This window comes from Bradysia coprophila, unplaced genomic scaffold (assembly GCF_014529535.1).
Source record: "Bradysia coprophila strain Holo2 unplaced genomic scaffold, BU_Bcop_v1 contig_193, whole genome shotgun sequence".
NCBI lineage: Eukaryota > Metazoa > Arthropoda > Insecta > Diptera > Sciaridae > Bradysia > Bradysia coprophila.
Window position 1 is genome coordinate 523,652 of NW_023503456.1, and position 22,295 is coordinate 545,946.

Below are 22,295 nucleotides of genomic sequence, written 5' to 3' on the forward strand. Positions count from 1 at the left end.
CGGATGCGTTTTACTCAAGTTAGAGAACCCACAGACAGACAGACAGACGGACAGACAAACGGACATTTTTTTTTCGCTGATTCGGCATCTCTGGACAACCACAGTAGGTTTCCCCTTACTCAGGGGGTCCAATTCAACGTGTTACAAACGTATGCGTAAACCTATAAGACCCCAGTACTTCGTACAGGTCTAAAAATAGTTAACAAGTGGTAAATACGATAAATGGGCGAGTAAATAGGTAAAGAAGGCGAATAGAAAACTGAAATTTAGTACAAATAATAAGGACATCAGAATCAATACAATTGACCTCAGGTTCAAATAAAAGGAAATATGTGGGACACGATTGTGTACAGTTCTTTTCCCCTCGAAAACTTTGATTTGCCGATACCATTTTCAACCGCAGCGATAAAAGAAACCAATTATCTCCAAGACTCCACTAAATCTATTGATGGTGATTGATTGATGAGTTGATTACACATATTATCGATGATAAATCCCATTTTTCTAGTAATCATTTCAAGTTTTATTTTGTCATGGAATCAGTCACATATTCAGTCTTTGAATGGCCATCGTTTCACCAAGAAGTTGAATATTGAAGCATATCGATCAAGAATGAATCTTGTTCGGTTAATATTTTGTGCGTTTTTGCTAAACTCGTGTTGGTCGTATCAAGTCATCAGAGAACTGAGAAAGCAAATTAATGATGGGGAAATTGTCGGACGATACATGACCTCAAGGACTGGCCGTACGATCAGTGGTTTTCTTGGAATACCATTTGCAAGTCCACCAGTCGGTAATCTCCGCTTCCGAGCACCACAAAGGCTAACGCCATGGAATGGAACACTGTTCACACAACAGCAACGATCCAAGTGTCCGCAAATTGATACATTCGCCGGATCGACAGTTTACGAAGGCGATGAAGATTGCTTGTTTGTTAACGTTTACGTGCCGGAAACTAAATCGAATTCCCGACTAGATGTGCTTGTGTGGATTCATGGAGGGGTTGCTTTAAATTGAAACGAAAAATCGGTTCAGCTGACACTCAAGTGAAAATGTTTCAGGGATTTACTCTAGGTCACGGAGGCATCGATTCTTACGGACCCGACTATTTACTGGAACATGATGTGATTCTTGTTGCTGGCAATTACCGTCTCGGTCCATTGGGATTCCTGTCGACCGAAGACAGAAATAGTCCTGGCAATTTCGGATTAAAAGATCAAGCGTTCCTGCTTCAGTGGGTGCAAGACAATATTGCACATTTCGGTGGAAATAAGAATTCGGTTACGATTTGGGGAGGTACTTTCTGCGGTGTAAAGCTAGACCAAAGTTTAGCAAAGGTCAAAATCAGTGATGAATTCAGCAAAGACTAAAACCATTTAGAAAATTCACAATTGGAAGTTGTTTAAAAGTTCAAAATACTTTGAAGTGACACGAAGTCAAACAAATCGAATTTGGGTTGGTCAAACTAAATTTCTTATCTTTCCACACGGAAATTCATCTTTATGTGGTTGAGTGTTTTAAATTGGTTCGAATCTTCACTGAATTGTTCAAAAGGTTTTTGTCTTTGACAATCTGCGGTCTAACTAATCCCCCTTACTTTCTGCAACCTTTTTCCCATGGACACATACGATAAACAACAAAATATTTCAGAATCGGCCGGTGCTGTCTCGGTTAACTATCAAATGATTTCTTCAATGTCCCACGGACTTTTCCACCGAGCAATATCCCATAGCGGAGGTTTGCTGGATCCAGCTAGACCCGGTGTTGCTCTACAACAGGCGACTGCACTGGCACAGCAAATGAATTGCCCGATACTAGACAATTCCTTTGAGATTGTTCGATGTCTGAGAGAGGTCTCCCCAGAGGACATGATTAACGCGGGAGTCTCTTTTCCATTGGTGATCGAGTCGTTTGAATCTGACGAAACGCCGTTCATCGATCAATCCAATTATAACAATCGATTTTCGAATTTTGCCGCCACTCCATTTTTGGCGGGAATGAATAGCGAGGAAAGTCTGTTGTATTTGAGCGGTGAGATGGAAATTGAAAACGCAACGCCCACAGAACCGTTAGTAATTTTTTTTTGTTGCAGCAATTATGGAAAACGATGTACTCCTAGCCATTCTACTCAGTACTTGGGATGTTAGTCTACCAGCCACATTTGGTTATAGTCATTTGAATGCAACAGCCCGCACGGATATAACGAGAAGCATAAACTTATTTTACTTCGAGAACGAAGCCACTCCCACAGTTCAACAACTGGATCGACAACAGTTGATGAATGTGAGCAAAAAATGAAAAACTTGTGAACAAAGTGCAGAGCAGAGCGATAACCGAAGATTAAATTTCTGTTCAGCTGTTCACCGACATTTTCCTCCTATTCATTAAATCAGTCCAGGAGCGCATTGAGCACATCAGCCACAGTAGCACATTTCTTTACTTGTTCACACATAAAGGGAAAGCCAGTTTCAGTAACACAACGACATACCTTGGAACGGCCCATGCCGATGATCTAATTCCGCTATTTCCAATTCGAAAAACAGTTCTACAGTTCCATCCCGTCCCGGCAAGACAGAGAGCTAACAGAGGTCATGAGTCTAATGTGGACGAATTTCGTGAGATTTGGGTACAACAAACATGTGACAGAGCATTTCGCTGAATGAAACACATCCACCGAGACCTGTGGGACAAAAAAAAACATTCTGATGTCCTTACAGCTAGTGGGCGTATTTCATTCGTTGAAGTTCTCTGCAAGCGAAAATTCATGCACTGAGAACGACCTCAATGGATTTCACATTTACAGAAATCCTACACCTAATGGTTCTGCAGTTCCACTTTGGCCGGCAGTTACAAACAGTTCGTTTGATTCAATGGAATACATGCAAATTGGAAACGAAAATGGACGGCTGGACAGTGAGGTGTTGCAAGTGAAAACGGATTATTATTCTGAGCGAGCAGAATTTTGGAAGAGAATCCGAGTGGATTACAATCTTAACACTTGGCTACAAGATGATAGTTCGTCGTTCCTTCGATACTTTTTGTAGTTGTAACAGGGAAGCTCAGATTTTTAAATATAAATAAAGAAAACAAACAAAATTGATCAGAACATCTATCAATACCTTTCATTGATTGCTTCAAGTTTTTACACGAAGTAAAAAGAGATAAGTGAGGGATTCTTTTAAGAAACAGCCTACCGAAATCGGACGCATTTTCCAGTGGACTTTTTTATATGTGCCTAGAAAGGTATTCGACCCTAGAAGCCAAAACCACTTTCAAAAAAATTCTTCGAAGCTGGTGTGGCTGGTGAAAGGTGACCAAAAACAGAAAACTTGCACTTTTCTTACAAAAATTTCTCCGAGCCGCACAGGGTCGTGTGGGGTGTCATTAGAAAGGTAATCACATGTACTATTGAGCCGAATAGGGACCTATTGTGTTTAAAATTCATCGACACTGAAATATGTGCAGTTGAAGTTTTCAACCGAAGACTTACACTGTTCTTACTGGAATTTCTCGAGGTACACAAGACGTACATGGATATAACATTGACATTAGTAACAATGAACATACACAGATAAAAATATGGACCTAGATCTAAATCTTTTTGGGATTAACAGTACGCGACCGAATCTTTTTTAGAATTTAAATTCAATCCCCTCAGGGATTACTTGAACTTATCCCCAAATGAGTAATCCCTAGAGGAATTAAATTTTAATCTTTTAGGCCCTGACGTTTGACGCTTGTTTACTAGTTTACTCATTTTAATCTGATCTAAACGTTATTTGTAATGAAAAAAAAAATATTCTAACCCTTCCTACTTTTACTTCAGAAAAAAAAACGATTTTTACTGATATTGTGATATTATAATTTTTATCTAAACGTCTGATATGAGAAGAAGTTTTTTTGTGAATCTGGAATGAGAAATGTTTTTATTAAACAGAATTTTTTTTATATTTACCTGACGAGATTTGAACCCGGGACCTCTTGCACTTCAGTCTACGATCTGACCACTGCTGCAATTTGTTCTTAATCCCAACGTGGCTTATTGTGAACCGTTGCTTCAAAGAAACTAATTCCTCGTGGGATTAAAATTCAAATTGTCAGATGACAAGATCATCACTTCAAACCTCAATATTTTTTCATGATTTTCATTTTCATATTCTTCTGAAGTTTTCTTACCATTTTTTATAAGTATTCAACCATTTAAATTCAAAAATGTCTGGTTTCCCGTGGACCGTGGTAATGGCGATAGTTCGCGGCTAAAATTGGCCTTCCTGCCAATTTCGATCTAGAATTTCTCCATATCTATACTATCTTTGTAATGTTTACATTGATTTAATGATTTATTGAATCTGGTAGTATCTTTACAAACCGACTTAAAATTTTTATTCTGAGCCTGGTATCGTAAGGCAGAATAATCCATCGGTAGTCCCATTGCAACATTTTAAGACCAAATTAGTTTTTCTCACAAAACCGTATCTTGCTTGTAAATCGTGTTCAAACTCAATTAACTCAAAAGTGTGATTTCAAGACAATAAAATTATTAACGGAAAATAATAAGCAGCAATATCATCATTCAGATGATGTCCAGATGTCCATTGGGTCGACCCACTTTTCTTTAAACACTTTTTTTTTGTTGAAAAACTTGAAAAATACACATTTCTTAGATTTAAGAGCAAAATTGTTCATTTTTAACGATTTTTACCTCATTTTCGATATTGTCCTGAAATTTCGACGACATGAGTATCGATGACTTCCTGAAGAAACGGTGACTTACTGAAAAAACAACGAGAAGAAATGGTGACTTCCTGAAGAAACGATGAGAAGAACCGGCCACTATAGTCGCCGTTTCTTCTCGTCGTTTCTTCAGGAAGTTATCGTTTCTTCAGGAAGTCACCATTTCTATAGGATGTCACCGTTTCAGAAAATCTGAAGAGTCGTCATTACATGTCACCATTTTTTCAGAAAGTCACCGTTTCTTCGAAACCGTCGACTTCCTGAAGAAACGACGAGAAGAAACAACGACTTTCAGAAGCAACGCATCTCACCGTTCAATCTCTGATTGCAAGCAACTAAAACAAATAAAATAAAAAGCTTTGTATTTTATTTCAAATGAATAAAATCTACGTACAGTGGCTTATTCTTGATTTGAGATGAAATTTCGATTTCAAGAAATTCTTCAGTTGACAATCTCAACTCAAGATTACTAATTCACCTGACATTGAGATCCCAAATCAACTCTAATTTTCGTCTCGCCGTAAAGGCGTTTTGTTGGTTCCTATGGAATTCATCCCTTTACGAAATGTAACGTAAAGGAGTTTAGCTCATCACTACAGAATTCATCTTTTTACAACATGAAAACCAATTTTCATTGCACATAAAAAGCGTTTTAACACGCCGAGCGATCCGGCCCATTGCCCCGGAGCGAAGCGGAGGGCCGCAATGCGAGCCGGGCGCCGGAACGGTGTCGGTAACTTAGGAGTTAATTTTTTTTCTCTCGCATCGTGTCATTTTTTATATATACACGCTCTGAATTTTGAAAACCGACACATTTTCTGTTTTGTGCTTTACTGCCTTTTTCTGAATTTTACATACATTTTTATATGGAGAAATCAAAAAACTCAAGTACAACACAGAAACATATCGCTCGGCGTCTTAAAACACTTTTATGTGACTAATTATGACACGATGCGAGAGAAAAAAAATTAACTCCTAAGTTACCGACACCGTTCCGGCGCCCGGCTCGCATTGCGGCCCTCCGCTTCGCTCCGGGGCAATGGGCCGGATCGCTCGGCGTGTTAAAACGCTGTTTATGTACAATGAAAATTCGTAAAGGGATTACTTCCTTATGGTTGGTATTCAATACAGAAAGATTATTACAGCAAGACTATTCAACAACCAAAAAGTTACTGCCAAAAAGATACCGCCAAATCGCTTATTATCGACTTTCTGTATAGAGACGATAGAATTTGCACTTCCTGTATAGAGACGATAGAATTTGGTTTTTGGCCTTATGAAGAAACGTTGACTTCCCGAAGAAACGATGAGAAGAAATGGTGAGTTCCTGAAAAAACGATTAGAACCTTCCGTCGCCGTTTCTTCAGGAACCTGTTATTTCTTATGAATTCACCGTTTCTTCTCATCGTTTTCACAGAAAGTCACCGCTTTTTACATAAAACGGCGACATCCTGAAGAAACTGTGACTTTCTGAAGAAACGACGAGAAGAAACGGCGAGTACCTGAAGAAACGGTGACTTCCTGAAGAAACAGCGACTTCCTGAAGAAACGGCGACTACTCGCCGTTTCTTCAGGAAGTCGCCGATACTCATCCCAAGTAGCATTCAACGGTTAGAATTCGGTTGTACAACTGTTATTACACCGCGGTTATAAATTATTTGAAGATAACCCAAAATAACTAATTAGTTGTCACAACGTTGCTACAACGTTGCAATAACGGTTGTACAACGGTTTTTGCCCAGTTGCGAAAGTTGTAAGATTCTAGTAACGAATTGGTTGTAAGACGGTTATACAACGAATTGGTTAAAGTTGTGAAACGGTTGTATAACCGACGTAGGACTTATAAATCTTTTAAATTATTTATTATCATTCATCATTTGGTGCGTAACTAAAGTAAGAGGCACGGTGAACTGTTCTTATTTTATTCACGGTTCGATTTTAGTCAACAATTCAGTCAGTCACACGTTTTTCCACTCGTTTTTCTACATCTTTGATAATTAGCACCGTATTGTCTTAATGCCAATTCAACAAAGTTTTATCCATCAATTTCACTTTTATTGTAAGATACTGTTGTCGACCCTAACTCCTATCAAGAGACCTAACAAGACATAAGAAACCTAACTTCGACAACAGCAACAAACAACACTAGTGAAATTGATCAATAAAATGTTGATTTACGAATTGGCAATAAGTTAGAAAAATACGACAATTCACAAAGTATTAACAATTTTCAGCACAAACATTCTTCAAATTTCATTTTCACATAGTGACTGAAAACTGAAACACCATTTAGCACATTTTACACAACTTTTTAGCATGACATCTTGATTCTAACTGACGTAAAATTGAAAATGCATCAGTTGCTCAACCGTTTTACGACGAATTAGTGAAAGAGATTTCTTCAACTTATTGGTTGCATAACGGTTAATTGACGAATAAGTTTTTGGCAAAAATTATCTATTCACTTATTCGTTTATTAACGGTTGTACCACTAATTCGTTATAAATTGAATGATAACGAATTAGTTGTGAAACGGTTACATAACGAATAAGTTATTTTGAGCATAACTTATTCGTTACATAACCGTTGGACCACGAAAAAGTTTGCAACGAATAAGTCATTTTCTAACCGCGGTTATGAAATGCTACTTGGGATGTCGTCAAAATTTCAGGACAATATTTTCGATCGATTTTTTCGACCGTTCCTTCAATTCCTTCAAAATTTTCGTCCAAAGAGCTAAGATGCAGAATTTAATATCCTATAATGTTCCCGAAGACCGTTTTAGTATAAAGTTTGATCTTCGTGGGTCGATACAGCAAAGACTGAAAAAAGTCCGAATTTGGGCCAAAAACTGACTGATATCTCGAGAATGACCAGGAACTCAGCCTGGCACCCGAACTTTTCGTAATCAGTGCACCAAACTGCACCAAAAACGACCAACAGATTCCTCTCCCCTTTCATGGTCACAGGATGTTCTGTAGCCCCTCGATTAAAATTGATTTTGGAAAAATTGAGCGATATCGATTTTCACTACCAATATTGATAACACGCTCATCGATTTACAATTATTCAAATTTTCATTCATAATTTGCAATTTGTGAATGAAATTCAGAGTTGAAATTGTGCATCTGTCACACTTAAGTTACTCTCTAACTCAGCAGTTAGTAACGGTAACGTTGTGTAACTTAAATTTGTTGAGTTAAATTTCCCGCCAAAATTCGCATTGTTCTTTTTATCGACCACATTTTAACGCTACTTTACCTACCGAACCCAGCGATTTTTGACGTTTGATCCGTTTGACATTTTGATATTCTTGTATTTTCATATTTTCATTCGTCCCGAAATCAAGAAATTCGGAAAATGTCGGCGTTAATAAAGGGCTTCAAATTGGACAATCAAATAAGCAATAGGTCACCGATGCACAACAACAAGAAATCGTAAGCCACAAAGCCCATCTGTTCATCTGAACTTTTTCTTTCTGTCCAAACTCTTGACAGCAAATTTTACGTAATCAAAACATTGACTCGTTTCAGATTGGAACAAGGATTTCAAACCGGCACCGTATCCAAAAACCGAAGAGGAACGAGCGGCTGCCGTTAAGAAATACAATCTACGAGAATGCAGACCGTATCCGGACGAGATGGTATGGGCTACGGTGACTATCCACATCTACCCGATGTGTCGGTCGATTTAAAGGATCCGTTCTATCCGTACGATTTGCCGCCCGACATGAAATGAAATTTCAACGAACCGTTAAGTGCAGGCTCAATTCCACTGGTCGACCGAACGGAATTGACGGTCAACGTTTCTCTTTCGATCAGGTTCATGCGGAAATTGATTACTGGGGTGAAGATCGTGTAGGTCCGGAACCGACACTAATCTCTGGACGAAATCAACTGTTGACGTTCTCTGGTGTGATGATTGGATGTTTCGCACTTTACATGTGGTTGGAGGATAAGCGAATAGAATGTATCGTCCGGCTGCTAAGAAACAATTGCCCGGCGATGGTAAAGTGCATTATACGTTTGAGAGAAATTAATGGGGTGCAGGGCACGCACACCGTTCTGTGCTTTTCTGAATTAATAATGTTTTTGTGACTGGAAACAGGTGTAAATAAAGAGGTTAACCGTCAAAACAAAATGCGCTGTGTCGTAAATATGCGGAACTGGAGATGGAAGATTCATTTGTAGTTCGTTTGACAGCGAGAAGAACGGTGAGTTATTCAAATGACTTTGTACTCATACCGAAGTGCGGTATCGGTTGTAAATTAGAGCAGAATTTATGTCTTCTGAAATGGTGGAATGCATGACCATTGTCCTGCTCGGGGAGATGCAGGAAAAGTAGGAAAATGTGCAAATTCTTGATTTCTCACCTGCTCTCGTTTTATGTACAAAGTCGATTTTCTTAAAAGTTAAATATTTTGTTTCGTCTGGTCTCGTCAATACCTTTCATTTGACATATCGCACACGATTTTTGAGTCTAAACATTTTGAGATATGATTAAAAAACCAGTGAAAAACAGGCAAAACAAGCTGTTTTGCCCCTTCTTTCTCGCCAGTAGCTACTGATCGACAAATCTGATTTTCCCAAAATTTCAATATTCGGATTTGTGTCGTCAATACCTTTCACTACACGTTTTTTGAGCAGAAACATCCAGGGATATGCTTGAATAACTAGTGAAAAATAAGCAAAACAAAACAAATTCTCTGTTTCGGGAGCTTCACTTCGAACTGCTTTCGCTGTTTTGAAACAATTTCCATTGAGTAGCGACAACGTGATTACGCTAGAAAGTTAGGTGGGCACGCAAAACAGGTGGAAACAACGTAAAGTTCATAAATTTTAAAAATATTTGGTCTCAAAACAGTCAGCGCTGTTTTTCATGTTTTTTTTAGACCCGTACGACGTACTGGGGTCTTTTAGGTTTACGCATACGTTTGTAACACGTCGAATAACACTCCCTGAGTAAGGGGAAACCTATTGTGGTTGTCAATAGGTGCCAAATCAGCAGGAAAAAAATATCCGTCTGTCTGTCCGTCTGTCTGTGAATTCTCTATTTGAGTAAAAACCGTCCGACCTAAAAAAATCTTTTTCTCCTCGTTTGGTAATGTCAAAAGACAGGCTAAGTTCGAAGATGAGTGTTTTTGGATCGACCCCTCCCAAGCTGGGGCCCAATAAGTGCTTTACGGTTTTTCGAAGATATCTCCGGAACAAAACAGGAACGATCCAAACGGATCGAAATGCGATATTAAACATTGCAACAGAATTTTATGAGAATTTGTTTTCTTCAGCAAGTCAGAGTCCAACGGAAGAAACCGAAGATAGACCAATAATAAGAAACGTGGGATCGAAGGATATGCCCGACATAACTATTGATGAAGTCAAGGCCGCAGTAGCCGAGATGAAAAACAAAAAGTCTCTAGGAGAAGATGGTGTTCCAGTGGAAGCCATTAAACTGGGTGGAGACTCCTTATTAAAGGCAATCACGGCTTTGTTTAATCAATGTCTCCAATGGGAAGAAGTACCAGAAGTCTGTGAAAATGCGGTAATTACATTGCTGCATAAAAAAGGAGACATAACAAAGCTGGAAAATTACCGGCCCATAAGCCTATTGTCAACACTCTACAAGTTGTTTATGAAAATCATTACGAAGAGGAACACTAACAAGTTCGACTTCTACCAACCTGTTGAACAAGCTGCTTTCAGATCTGGTTTCAGCACAAACGACCATTTGCAAGTGATGAGAACGCTTATTGAGAAGTGTCGTGAATACAACATCGACATAGTCTTGCTATTCATAGACTTCGAAAAAGCTTTCGATTCAGTGGAAACATGGTCGATATTGGACGCATTAGACGAATGTAGAGTAGACTCAAGGTACTCCAACACAATTCGATATGTGTACAACAATGCTACTTCATGTATAAAACTTCATAAGAGCACGGAGAAATTCAGAATCGGCCGAGGTGTAAGGCAGGGTGACACTATTTCACCGAAATTATTCACGGCGATTCTGCAGAGTATTTTTAGGAAGTCAAACTGGAGTAAAATGGGAATAAAGATAAATGGAGAGTACCTGAGCAATCTCCGCTTCGCTGATGACATTGTACCGATAGCAGCGAATCTAGGTCAGGCTCAGCTTATGCTACAACAGTTAAGTGAAGAGGCAAGCAAAGTTGGCCTCAAGATGAACTTATCGAAAACAAAAGTCATGACCAACATCGGGGACGATAGAGAAATCAAAATTGGTGACACTGTCATTGAACGAGTCGACAGCTATGTATATCTAGGACATAAACTGAAGTTAGGTCTGGACAACCAGACTGCAGAAATAAGACGTAGGATTGGTCTTGCATGGGCAGCGTTCGGAAAACTCAGACTCATTTTCAAAAGCAAAATGAATAATTGTCTGAAACGCAAAGTTTTCGACACTTGTGTCCTTCCACTTATGGAGCGGAAAAGTTAACGTTTCCGGAAGCATCCGAAGATAAATTGAGAGTGACACAAAGAGCCATGGAACGGAGTATGCTTGGAATAACACTCAGAGACAGAATGATGAATCAATGGATTCGAAAACAGACCAGGGTCGTTGATGTCATGGAAAGAATAGCATCTCTGAAATGGAGCTGGGCGGGACATATTGCAAGAAGGACAGACGAACGTTGGACCAAAAAGATCATGAACTGGCGACCATATAAAAGACGAGCTATAGGTAGACCACCAGAGAGATGGACAAACGGAATTAAGAATATTGCAGGTACAAACTGGCAGCAAATGGCAATGGATCGTACAAAATGGAAAGAAATTGGAGAGGCCTACATCCAGCAGTGGATAGAAACAGGCTGAAAAAGAAGAAGAAAGAAGAAGAATCTCCGGACATTAAAACGCTAAACGTAAGTTGTAAATGATACATCAGCTGAGGGTCTCTTGGAGTGATCTCTTATCCGGCTACTCGGCCGTACAGTGAACGTGGAGTATTTTGTCAATTTTAACCGAATTTCATGATTTTTAGCCCCGTACGAAGTACAAAGGGACTTATAGGATTACGATGCCGTGTGTAATTGGTGGAATTCGAAGCAGACGGTAAGGGCAAAGTGTTTGCCTATGTTCATAGATGACGAATCCGCAATAAAAATTTTGTCTGTCTGTCCGTCACGTCGATATCTTGAGTAAATCAAATCCGATTACAAAAATTTCCCTGAAAGGTAGTTGAAATAGTGAGGCTAAGTTCGAAGATGGGCATATTTGGGTCGGCTCCTCGTGAGTTAGGGCCACCTAAGTGTTTTAAGGTCTTTTGGGGATATCTACGGCAAAATAAACGATGGAACTGTAAATGAAACGGCAAACGATAGGCATTGTCGATACCAATTCAGAACTCGCTGGACCATATTTTTTCTTCAAATTTGATGACAGAATCGCATCCGAATGTAAACTCCAACTGAGATTAAAATCGACAGTGTGTAATTCACTATTCATTTTATTCAATAATTATAGTTTTCCTATAAATGTACCCTCAATACGGGTAGACATCTGGGCAGACCATTTTTCGAAAGTGACCAATAAAAAAAATCGAGAGAAATTGAGTGAAGAGAATTTTTGTACACATGGTCGTCCCAAGTCAATTCAATTCACTTATTAATAGTTTCATTTAGTCAATAATTCATTTTGTTTTGCGTTTTGGTGGATATACTACCTTCCAATGCAGGTAGATATTTGAAAATGGATGGATAATTAGGATCAATTGCACAGTCTCTTGTGTATCTGTAGTCGAATTTTATCGTCGAACGGTTTGTTACAGCGGTCACAACAGAATCTCATCGGCAACATCATGCACACCAACTCGTGAGAATCCAAATTGACCATTGTACTGAATGTTGCACAGCAATTTTTACATCTGTATTTTCCGGAATCCTGCTCGATTGCTCGCACTCGATTAGCTGAGGATTTGAACGATATTTTGCGACCACCGCCGGATGATGTTCCATTGTTGCCGAACGAAGGTGCTGTTTAATGAACGTCAATTAATCAAACAATCAATGTGTCTTAAGTAGAAGCTTTATTACCGAAACCAATCTTTCTGGTCGTCTTTTCCGGCCTCGGCGAAATTAATATGGTTCGTCGAGGTTCGCATTGAGAAGCTGTACGCAATCCAGCCCTGATCTTCTCGTCTGTTTGTTTCGAGACCGAAACGGTCAGATCATCTGATTGCATTTTAGGCCTCTTCTTTGTGAACGGCACGGTCAAATCATTTGATTGATTTCGCAATTCATTGTCCTCATGTCCATCATTTTGATGACTCAGAAAGCTTGACAATGTCACGAATTCCAGTTTGCATGTGGAGCACACAAAAAAGTACTGCCCATTGCGGTTCTGCAGAATTTCTCCGCATTCAACTCGTGGATTTTGGATAAGCGACATGTTGATTTAGAGCATAGATAATAACCAAACTAATATCATCAGTCGTTGTAAGCATACTAACAAGAACAATGAACTAACATTTGTATGTACAATCAATACCCTCTCTAGCAACCAAACTATAAAAAATAAGGTGGTAAACATTGACAGTGTGCGCTGTCACAGAAAATTTTACACTTTTAAAAATAAATTAAATGAAGTATGAGCAGCGATGACCTTTTTTGTATTGAAAATATTACGTCTACTGTCACCGTTTTGGTGTTCGAAAGTCAATAATTTGTGATTGTGATGTCTTTTTTGTGTGTTGCTCCGTCAGTTTGGTGTGCAAAAATGAAAGAAAGTTTAAAATTTGTCTTTTTCGTGTGACGTCGATATTGCTTTAAAAAAAAGCGCGGCACGGCAACTCCATTACAAAAAAAGTCAGTGTCAAATTTGTCAAAATAAGGTGGTATTTTGACTGCGTCAAAACGAAGTTTGGTTGCTAGAGAGGGTATTGGTACAATCCATTGTCTTCCGTATAGATCTCTTCGGTTGACGACTGACAGTGCGATCGCATGCCAAAAATTGTGTTCAAATCGCCAACTTCGCAAAGGTGGGAAGTTTTTGAATTATTTTTTAGGAAAACAGTTAACATCGAAAATGCTAGGAGTTGCGGGAAGTAGAACAACTACATGACTAGTAAGACTTCAATTATTTGCCGCTGCATTTACATGTACCGATTGTTCAATATTCAATTATAACCAAAATTCATACAACAGTACCGAATTCGGAATTTACTCACCGAAATGCGTCATTTCACCATTGCCAAAATAAGAAATAAATCTTCACGATCCCGAATACAGCGTAAATGAAATAACTAGAATTTAAACACATTTCGCTTAAAAAGTAAGCACTTTGAGTGCCATTCAAGAGTGTTAAGAACTTCTGAGGGATTCTTTTGAAAAACAGAATCCAAAAATCGGGCCGATTTTTTTATAAAGCTTTTTTGACCTGTTTCGATGAAGTTCGATCACCTGAAATGAAATCCGGTGTCAGAATATTTTTATCACACTTTGTAAGCTGATGTGAGGTCTACCAATTTCGTAAAATAGTGCTTTTCTTACAAAAATTGCGCCCAAACGGAGAAGCCGCCATGGGCAAGTGGGGTATCGTTGGAAAGCTTATGTCATGTATTAATGGGAAAAGAGGGAATAAATTCATTTTTGGTCTCATATATACAAAAAAATTCTAATTGGATTTTCGACAAATATCAGTAACTTTGAAGGGTGTTTGGGCTCTTCAAAAGAAACTGAAGAGCAGAAATAATCAGGGCGGCATGTGACTTACTTTTCTCACTAATTCCGACTGTTTTTAAAAGAAGCGATAGTGACCTACTTTTTCCTGATTTTTTTACTTTTATCACTATTTCCAACTATTTTGAAAGAAATATTGAAAAATCGGAACAATTTCTTATTTCATTTTAATATTTATTACATTTTTAAGACGTACACGAAACCACAGTAGTCCACTTATCCCATGTGAATCTAAAATTCGCAGAGAATCTTTTTTAGTTGAACAGAAACCAGTATCCTACAGATGCTTCTGCAAAGGTTTCATTCTGCACGCAATCTAGAGGTCCCTATACGACATTCAATCAATAAAAGAATTGACGAACAAAAATGTTAAGATGTAGTTTCGCCTATGAAAATATCGTATCTATAGACGAAAACAGCTCAAAAGTTTGCCTGTAAAAGTTCATTTGAAATGTATTTCAGTTCCCTATGCCGTAATAGAACCAGGGGCGGATCCATCTATGTGCGGTCGAGGCGGTCGCCGGGGGTCAGAAATTGATTTTTGCAAAGAAAAATTTTTTTACACGAAAACCGTCCGCATCAGAAATTTGTTTGTCTTCTATCCGCCTGGGTCAGAGCAAAACCTGGATCCGCCCCTGAATAGAACGCACTGGAATTAAAAATTCAAATTAGTTTAAGTTTTTGTATTGGCAAGGTCCAAAAATAGGGTGAATGTGCTGGAATGGAGAAAGTCATCTCCTGGAAAACCCTCAGCTGATGCGATTTTTCGAAATAAATTCAATTGTTAGTATTTAACGAAAAAGACATTTAAAGTTAACTTTATTTCACTGTGGCGAAACTTAACCTCAAGTTTTTGAGTAAAATATCTTACTTGGTAATGGAACAAATGATGGAAATGGCAACCTGGACTACAAGTCGATCGCCAAAATTAGCATTATCCAGCATTAGTTACATTGGTAAGTAATGTACTACTTGAATCAAGCAAAGGTAAACAATGTTAGCAATCGCTCAGCCAGTTTCCTTCATCGATGAGGTAAACGGGAAATAACTCCGGTATTTTATTTTTCCTAAAAGTATAAACAATTCTAAATTTTTAATCACCTTCCTTTATGGTACATTCAGATACAGGGCTTACTTTAGAGAATTTTCATTCTGAAAATTCTGAAAAAGTTCCGAAAAAGTTCTGAAAAATCCCGAAAAATTATTTCAGAATTTTTCTGAACTTTTTCGGAATTTTTTCAGAATTTTCGGAATTTTCAGAATTAAAATTCTCTAAAGTAAGCCCTGCAGATATCCACGATTTAATAACAGAGTCTGTTTAAACATGTGCCGTTATTTCTTAAATATATCAGATGGAGTTCTTTTGCTCTAAAAAACGTTTGTAAAAATAATATTTCATTTTGAGTCCTTTCAGTTTATAAGGGACAAAAACAAGTAATCAGATAACAATAAGTTCTTAGGGCCTTCCAACCGCCAAAACTACGGTTCTTATTATTTTCAGATGTCCCAATCACACTTTGTCATACAGTAAAAGTTTTTGTCCAAAGCACCTAGCTGGGTAATAGAGGATTTTACACGTCAAGTAGAGTAGTGTTTCGATACCAATAATACCACTAGCAGCCTTAATGGTAATTTTGCAATGACATTATGAAAAAAAAATCGAATTTCGTGCTCCTTTTCCAAGATTTTTAAACCTTCCGCACGTTGCCAACAAGCGCTAAGGTGTTACTTTACTTTTTCTTAGTATAAAATGGCGATTTAGAGTTGGTTTTTCTCACTATTTGGTCACTTTTAGTAAATCAATTCATAGTGAGAAAACCAACTATTTTCGGTAAATTTGATCACTTTTTTACTATTTTCTGAAGAAAAATCACATGCCGCCCTGAATAATGGTTGCCCATAATCTACACTCTCATACCTTTCTAATGGTACCCAACATGCATGGGTTGAATTGACAAAAGTATGTTTTCGATGCATGAATGTGGTACATATACACTCTACTCAAAAATTTCAATACTAAAAACCAAATTTGTTTTTTGATGCAAACGCAAGAGGTATAAAAACATTTTTTGGCCACAAGTAATGTGTTTGTGTCCTATGGATGCCGCAACTATGAGGTAGAGGTATGACCATTCGAACAGGTTAGTTTATTGAAAAGAATATCAAAATATTTTCCAAATTTGCCTTTATTATAATTATGAGCCTTTCAACGAAAATAATTCACACGATTTCGCAAAATCTTCATCATGTAATTTAAACTGGCGTCCTGACGATGTTGTGTGAGTAGAGGCCCGCATCGCCAGATTCAGTGTCGATTTCAATAACACGTCCAAATCGCATAACCTCTTCAAAAACGAAAGAAACGAACTGGTTTTCTGACGGTTGGATTTGCTCGAGAACATTTTGCAGTTCAAAAATTGAAAACTCATCACATTTTTCTGCAGATGAAAATTTCTTAACGAGCATTTTCGGCCATTCAGTCGATGGAATAAATCCATGAGCAGAGCGGCTACCAGGGATGGGCATAGCCTTAGCATATCTTTCATTGAGATTTTTTTCTCTCACTATTTCGTCGATTCGTTGTTGTGAAACGTACAAAAATTTCAATTTATCCGAAGCAAGTTTCTTTTGGCAAAATTCATAAAATTGTAGAGGGGTCGTAGTAATCGCTCCGCGTTTGCTTGCTTGCCGGCCGTTGTGTTTGCAAATACCTGCAGCTGCATCACAACTGGATTTTCCGTGTGCTGTAACGTGGAAATGATACCGATTTAGCTGAATCATTTACAGCACATAGTATCCGAAAGTCTGAAAATCAATGTGTACATTCATAGTTGCGGCATCCATAGGACACAAACACATTACTTGTGGCCAAAAAATGTTTTTATACCTCTTGCATTTGCATCAAAAAACAAATTTGGTTTTTAGTATTGAAATTTTTGAGTAGAGTGTATATGTACCACATTCATGCATCGAAAGCATCTTCTTCTTCTTCTTTTTCAGCCTGTTTCTATCCACTGCTGGATGTAGGCCTCTCCAACTTCTTTCCATTTCGTACGATCCATTGCCATTTGCTGCCAGTTTGTACCTGCAATATTCTTAATTCCGTTTGTCCATCTCTCTGGTGGTCTACCTATAGCTCGTCTTTTATATGGTCGCCAGTTCATGATCTTTTTGGTCCAACGTTCGTCTGTCCTTCTTGCAATATGTCCCGCCCAGCTCCATTTCAGAGATGCTATTCTTTCCATGACATCAACGACCCTGGTTTGTTGTCGAATCCATTGATTCGTCATTCTGTCTCTGAGTGTTATTCCAAGCATACTCCGTTCCATGGCTCTTTGTGTCACTCTCAATTTTTCTTCGGATGCTTTCGTTAAAGTTAACGTTTCCGCTCAATAAGTGAGCACTGGAAGGACACAAGTGTCGAAAACTTTGCGTTTCAGACTATTATTCATTTTGCTTTTGAAAATTAGTCTGAGTTTTCCGAACGCTGCCCATGCAAGACCAATCCTACGTCTTATTTCTGCAGTTTGGTTGTCCAGACCTAACTTCAGCTTATGTCCTAGATATACGTAGCTGTCGACTCGTTCAATGACAGTGTCACCAATTTTGATTTCTCTATCGTCCCCGATGTTGGTCATGACTTTGGTTTTCGATAAGTTCATCTTGAGGCCAACTTTGTTTGCCTCTTCACTTAACTGTTGTAGCATAAGCTGAGCCTGACCTAGATTCGCTGCTATCGGTACAATGTCATCAGCGAAGCGGAGATTGCTCAGGTACTCTCCATTTATCTTTATTCCCATTTTACTCCAGTTTAACTTCCTAAAAACACTCTGCAGAATCGCCGTGAATAATTTCGGTGAAATGGTGTCACCCTGCCTTACACCTCGGCCAATTCTGAATTTCTCCGTGCTCTTATGAAGTTTTATACATGAAGTAGCATTTTTGTACACATATCGAATTGTGTTGGAGTACCTTGAGTCTACTCTACATTCGTCTAATGCGTCCAATATCGACCATGTTTCCACTGAATCGAAAGCTTTTTCGAAGTCTATGAATAGCAAGACTATGTCGATGTTGTATTCACGACACTTCTCAATAAGCGTTCTCATCACTTGCAAATGGTCGTTTGTGCTGAAACCAGATCTGAAAGCAGCTTGTTCAACAGGTTGGTAGAAGTCGAACTTGTTAGTGTTCCTCTTCGTAATGATTTTCATAAACAACTTGTAGAGTGTTGACAATAGGCTTATGGGTCGGTAATTTTCCAGCTTTGTTATGTCTCCTTTTTTATGCAGCAATGTAATTACCGCATTTTCCCAAGCTTCTGGTACTTCTTCCCATTGGAGACATTGATTAAACAAAGCCGTGATTGCCTTTAATAAGGAGTCTCCACCTAGTTTAATGGCTTCCACAAAAGCATACTTTTGTCAATTCAACCCATGCATGTTGGGTACCATTAGAAAGGTATGAGAGTGTAGATTATGGGCAACCATTATTTCTGCTCTTCAGTTTCTTTTGAAGAGCCCAAACACCCTTCAAAGTTCACTGATATTTGTCGAAAATCCAATTAGAATTTTTTTGTATATATGAGACCAAAAATGAATTTATTCCCTCTTTTCACATTAATACATGACATAAGCTTTCCAACGATACCCCACTTGCCCATGGCGGCTTCTCCGTTTGGGCGCAATTTTTGTATGAAAAGCACTATTTTACGAAATTGGTAGACCTCACATCAGCTTACAAAGTGTGATAAAAATATTCTGACACTGGATTTCATTTCAGGTGATCGAACTTCATCGAAACAGGTCAAAAAAGCTTTATAAAAAAATCGGCCCGATTTTTGGATTCTGTTTTTCAAAAGAATCCCTCTCTGCATTCACTGTTTTCCCAGCAATTTGTTTTTTTTTTTTGTTTATAGTTCCAACGAACAGGCCGAAGCCCAATTATACATTGAACTTAAACTTAAATTATAACTAGAAAGTTAATACAGTAAAATTTAAAAGATTAAGAAGAAAATTAAAAATTTAGAAATTGAAAAAAGTATATGGACGTGACGGGGAAATTCTAAAACGGGTACAGTCCCTTAACCATTGACTTATATTCGTTATAAGACGAATTGAAAATGTCGTTGAGCTGGAAATAGATATTATGGTGGTGCTGCATGCGGTATACTGGAGAATTAAGCTGTATGTTCGACGATGGCGTAGGAAGGCGGAATAGGTGAAGTCCACTTTGCCGAGTAAACCGTTGAGGTACTTGAGGTTTGATGCGCGACGATAGACTAGTGGCAATTCTTCCATGAACCAGTTTGTACAAGACCATTTCATCTAGCTCAAGGCAACGGGTTTCTAATGACTTCATTTTCAAGTGTTCCAGTCTAGTTTGATAGTCGGGTTTAATCCAGTTGAAACGATAATACAGCATCCTCGTAAATTTACGTTGCACCTTCTCGATTTGTTCTTTATATTTCACATAATAGGGGTTCCAGATCGTACTACAGTACTCCAGTCTGCTCCGAACATACGTGTTATAAAGCTTGATCAGGCTAGCCGGACGTTTGAAGCTCTGAGTACTTCTAAAGATAAATCCAATCAATTGATACGACTTTTTCGTGATTTCATTGACGTGAGCAGCGAAGCTTTCTTTACTATCAAACGTGACACCGAGATCCTTTTTGATTGTCTCCTTTTCTATCGGCTTATCCTTTATGGAGCATTGATAGTTGATCGGTTGCGGTTTGCAGGTTACCGACAGCGCCGAGCACTTTTCTGGGTTGAGATTTAGATTATTGCTATCACACCATTCCGAAAAAGATGAGATGTCCGATTGCAAGCTAGTTCCGTCTGCCAAACACTCGATTTTTCGAAAGATTTTGTTGTCGTCGGCGAATAACGAGCTAGATGAAGTGAAGATGTCTGGCAAATCATTAATAAAGAGTAAAAACAAGAGAGGCCCTAGTATCGATCCTTGCGGAACCCCGGATGTCGGCATAATACTATCCGATTTACCCCCTCCAATCACGACACATTGGGTTCTTCCGAATAGATATGATCGAAACCATTGCAACGTAATTGACTTAATTCCAAAGTTCTGTAGCTTTAGAAGCAACAACCCGTGAGAAACCTGATCAAAGGCTTTCGAGAAATCTGTAAATATGACGTCCAACTGGCCACCGTCCAAAATCGAGTCAGTGACTCGTGTAGCAAACTCTAGTAAATTCGTAAGAGTCGATTTACCAGTCACGAAGCCATGCTGCGCTGGTGTAATATAATCTTTCACATGTTGATAAACTTTATTAAAGACAATTCTCTCGAAAACCTTTGAAGCAGCTGCCAGTACACGGAAAATCCCAATATGCGTGTGAGATCTATAAGTGGACTTAGCACCCCCATTTTTTGGCATATAGCTGTGTAATGTAGTAGACTGTAGTTAAAATAGCTGTGTAACTTATATTATTGCTGTGAGACGCATTTCAAATCTATCTCGAGAAATAAAATTTTTTCCTAAACTTTCATGAATTTTGCGGTCACCCATCCAAGTACTAACCGCGCCCATTGATGCTTAACCTGAAAATCCGACCGTCACCTTTGCTGCTGTTGTGCTAATTTTGCTAGTGCTTTAACACGTTCTTATTTCGAAGCGTTGCTACCGCAATATAAATTCTGCAGCTATATTATACGGCACACAGCCGAATTCAAGTCTGTAGTTTTCATATTTAGCATTTTTACTTTGATGAGTAAAGTGACTGCAGAAATAAGACGTAGGATTGGTCTTGCATGGGCAGCGTTCGGAAAACTCAGACTAATTTTCAAAAGCAAAATGAATAATAGTCTGAAACGCAAAGTTTTCGACACTTGTGTCCTTCCAGTGCTCACTTATGGAGCGGAAACGTTAACTTTAACGAAAGCATCCGAAGATAAATTGAGAGTGACACAAAGCGCCATGGAACGGAGTATGCTTGGAATAACACTCAGAGACAGAATGACGAATCAATGGATTCGACTACAAACCAGGGTCGTTGATGTCATGGAAAGAATAGCATCTCTGAAATGGAGCTGGGCGGGACATATTGCAAGAAGGACAGATGAACGTTGGACCAAAAAGATCATGAACTGGCGACCATGTAAAAGACGAGCTATAGGTAGACCACCAGAGAGATGGACAAACGGAATTAAGAATATTGCAGGTACAAACTGGCAGCAAATGGCAATGGATCGTACGAAATGAAAAGAAGTTGGAGAAGCCTACATCCAGCAGTGGATAGAAACAGGCTGAAAATGAAGAAGAAGAACCTATTTTCTGACAACTTTGAATATCTTTTCATCATAAGAATTTTACTTTACCGACGTTTACGGACGCAGTAGACTTACGGTAAGAGTAGGGCTACGGACGAACTAGGGTCACGTGATAGATGTACGGGTTCGTACGGGGCTCAGTCGTATCAATCTCTCCGACTGTTCTGACGGCTCGTTTTCATGTTGATAACGTGGCCCTTCTCACAGCAAAAAGGGCCCTTCAAGACATTTCCCATCCCCCCGGTTAAAAATCCTTATTTTAGGCACTGGAACGAATGGAACAAACAAAACTCCCAGTTTGTGGTCCCTTCGAGATCAAACGTAATTCCCTTGACTGTAAGTCAGGGTCTTATGCTCAATCGAAAAAGATTACTTTGATGTAATTTGATTTTGTCGGTTAGTTATATCCAGCTATCACGGATGATAGTCAGCTATCACGGATAATAGTCAGCTATCATGGATGATAGTCAGCTATCATGGATGATAGTCAGCTAGTCACGCGATGACATAAAAATGTATAAAATTTATGAATTTTATGAATCGTTATTCAAATGACACTAAAA

At 38.6% G+C, this 22,295-nt stretch overlaps 2 protein-coding genes and 1 pseudogene across 5 annotated transcripts; 2 read left to right on the forward strand and 1 right to left on the reverse strand.

The window, feature by feature from the left end:
• Positions 1-569: 569 nt before the first annotated feature.
• LOC119075147 (putative inactive carboxylesterase 4) lies at positions 570-13,784 on the forward strand. Of its 4 annotated transcripts, XR_005087315.1 has the most exons (7): positions 570-1,002; positions 1,062-1,296; positions 1,651-2,031; positions 2,093-2,283; positions 2,357-2,626; positions 2,804-3,046; positions 13,773-13,784. XR_005087315.1 is itself a non-coding variant. In XM_037181538.1 (6 exons), exons 1-6 carry the CDS (start codon positions 613-615, stop codon positions 2,816-2,818), a joined length of 1,482 nt encoding a protein of 493 aa, XP_037037433.1. In that variant the 5' UTR covers positions 570-612; the 3' UTR covers positions 2,819-3,102. The 4 variants fall into 4 exon arrangements, 2 of the variants coding, with proteins under 2 accessions (XP_037037433.1, XP_037037435.1); XR_005087316.1 differs by lacking the exon at positions 13,773-13,784 and having other exon boundaries at positions 2,394-2,626; positions 2,804-3,102; XM_037181538.1 differs by lacking the exon at positions 13,773-13,784 and having other exon boundaries at positions 2,804-3,102.
• Positions 8,005-8,872, forward strand: LOC119075160 (annotated as a pseudogene).
• On the reverse strand, positions 12,170-13,199 carry LOC119075157. The gene is made up of 2 exons (XM_037181553.1): positions 12,794-13,199; positions 12,170-12,733 (listed from the first exon to the last, which is right to left on the reverse strand). The coding sequence occupies exons 1-2, from the start codon at positions 13,146-13,148 to the stop codon at positions 12,468-12,470; spliced, it is 621 nt and encodes a 206-aa protein (XP_037037448.1). The 5' UTR covers positions 13,149-13,199; the 3' UTR covers positions 12,170-12,467.
• Positions 13,785-22,295: the final 8,511 nt, after the last annotated feature.